Source organism: Cyprinodon tularosa, unplaced genomic scaffold, assembly GCF_016077235.1.
Source record: "Cyprinodon tularosa strain WSP-4 unplaced genomic scaffold, ASM1607723v1 ctg1717, whole genome shotgun sequence".
NCBI classification, from domain to species: domain Eukaryota; kingdom Metazoa; phylum Chordata; class Actinopteri; order Cyprinodontiformes; family Cyprinodontidae; genus Cyprinodon; species Cyprinodon tularosa.
In genome coordinates this window covers 10,859-12,831 of record NW_024038548.1, presented here as the reverse complement: position 1 = coordinate 12,831, position 1,973 = coordinate 10,859, and the positions used below count along the sequence as shown (strand labels likewise).

General features: G+C 45.0%; 1 protein-coding gene across 1 annotated transcript; it reads right to left on the bottom strand.

Moving 5' to 3' along the window:
• Nucleotides 1–317: 317 nt before the first annotated feature.
• LOC119781142 (nuclear factor 7, brain-like) lies at nucleotides 318–1,757 on the bottom strand. The gene is made up of 2 exons (XM_038281525.1): nucleotides 1,601–1,757; nucleotides 318–1,504 (listed from the first exon to the last, which is right to left on the bottom strand). The coding sequence occupies exon 2, from the start codon at nucleotides 1,485–1,487 to the stop codon at nucleotides 318–320; it is 1,170 nt and encodes a 389-aa protein (XP_038137453.1). The 5' UTR covers nucleotides 1,488–1,504; nucleotides 1,601–1,757.
• Nucleotides 1,758–1,973: the final 216 nt, after the last annotated feature.

Below are 1,973 nucleotides of genomic sequence, written 5' to 3'. Positions count from 1 at the left end.
AAGATTATATATTAGTTTGGTCTTAGCTGGTCATAAGATGAGGAATTTATTGATTTTTGTTTCTCAAGAAAAAAAAATGTTAGTACTGTAAATTTACATTCATTTTTACTATTTTTCAAGGCTGCACTTTTAAAAGATGAAATGTCCAGTGAACTGTTTCCAAACAAAATTTCTTTTTGTTTTACACTTGTGTAAACAAAATGACAAACAAAATCTGTCTAAAGTCTAAAAGTCTAAAGTCTAAGAGAGCTTGGTTCAAAGGTTTGTTGACGGTCCCTAAATACACCACCGCGTGTGGGAGGAGTAGTTGCAATTCATCAGCAAGTATTCTTCCATTGGAAATTAATGAACAAACATAACTTCACTCCAAACAACATTACAATATGGAACAACAGATACTGTATCTTTCCCTTCCTCTGGACAGACTCTTCTGACACATCAAGCTCCCAGACTTTACTGTCTCCAACAAAGACATCCCAGCTGTGGTTCCCTGAGTTAAAGCCCTCAGAACTCAGGACAGTAAACCAAGACTTGAACCTCTCTAGATTATCAGGAAGCTTCTGTTTCTCTCGTCCTGTCACAATGGTCAGATCTTCAGACAGAGTGAGATCTGGATGAGCAGTGTTTGGGTCCAGGATGAGAGGAGTGTAGGACACCATGTTCTTCATGTTGCTCCAGATGTTGAAGGCCAGGTCTATCAGAGCTCCTGAGGGCAGCTGTGGATCCTCCAGCAGGGGGCAGCGCAGGACTCTTTCCACTGCAGCCTTGTAGTTGTGTAGTAATGAGATGTCTTCAGCTCTCAGCTCCTCCTCTGTTGCTCTGACTGTGTCTGAAAGAGCTGCTATCTCTCTGCTCAGAGCCTCCATCTTCTCCTTCATCATCCCTCTCTTCTGCTCCTCTTCCTCCCTCAGTGCAGCCAGCCTGGCCTCCTCTTCCTCTGCTAGAAACTGATGAAGCTTCTTAAACTGCTCCTTAATCAGCCTCTCTGTGTGTCGGGCCTGGACCTTCATGTGTTCTGCTGTCTGATCAAACTCCTCTTGAACTTTCTTCCTGAGCTTCAGCTTCTTCTTCAAAGGTTCCAGAGTATCCTGAAGTTTCTTCTTGTGTTGCTGAGCAGCTTCATCGATGGGTCTGAATCTGTGCTCGGTGTGTTTTTCTGAATCTCTGCAGACGACACACACTGGCTGCTGATGGTCCAGACAGAAGAGTCTGAGTTTCTCAGAGTGCAGACTGCAGAGATCCTCTGAAGCTCTCTGCTCTCTCTGCTGTAAGAAGGTCTCACACAGGTTCTTCAGAACCAGATTACAGGGAGGATCATCTGTGCTTGACTGCTTCCTACAAAAAGGACATGGTCGTTCATCTCCTACTGTCCAGCAGTTCTTCAGACACTCCTTACAAAAGCTGTGACTACATGACAGAACAACTGGATCCTTAAAGACGTCCTGACAGACCGGACAGCAGAGATCCTTCTCTAACCTGGAAGCCATTTAGTCTCTGAGTGAAGCTGAAAACACAGAAGGTCCAGTCAGTCATGGCTCCCCTCCCTCCTCTACTAACTTCCCTCAAAGTGACTCTGAGTGGTGTTCTTGGTCCAACTCACCTTCAGTGTGTGGAGTGTGAGTAGCTTGAAGCAGCAGTGTTGGAGGTTTCCACTTTTCTCTCCTGCAGCTGGACTCACTCAGAGGAAGCTGCTAGTTTGGTCTGAAGGTGAATCTGATCGTCTGGGAGTCTCTCTGCAGGAAGCAACAATCACAAACTGCTTCCTGCTTTAGTTCAGGTGTCTGGTAAAGGGGCGGAGCTAAAACCGGTTCAACATGCCTTTTCACCCATAACTGACATATTTCATTCCAAAGTCCTGAATTCAAAATATAGCTGCAAGAAAACTCCCTGATGAACAAGTTTTATTTCTCTCTGCTCAGATCAGAACATAACCTCCACAAAGTTCTCCTCTTCCTCCAGACCTGCTGCAACAA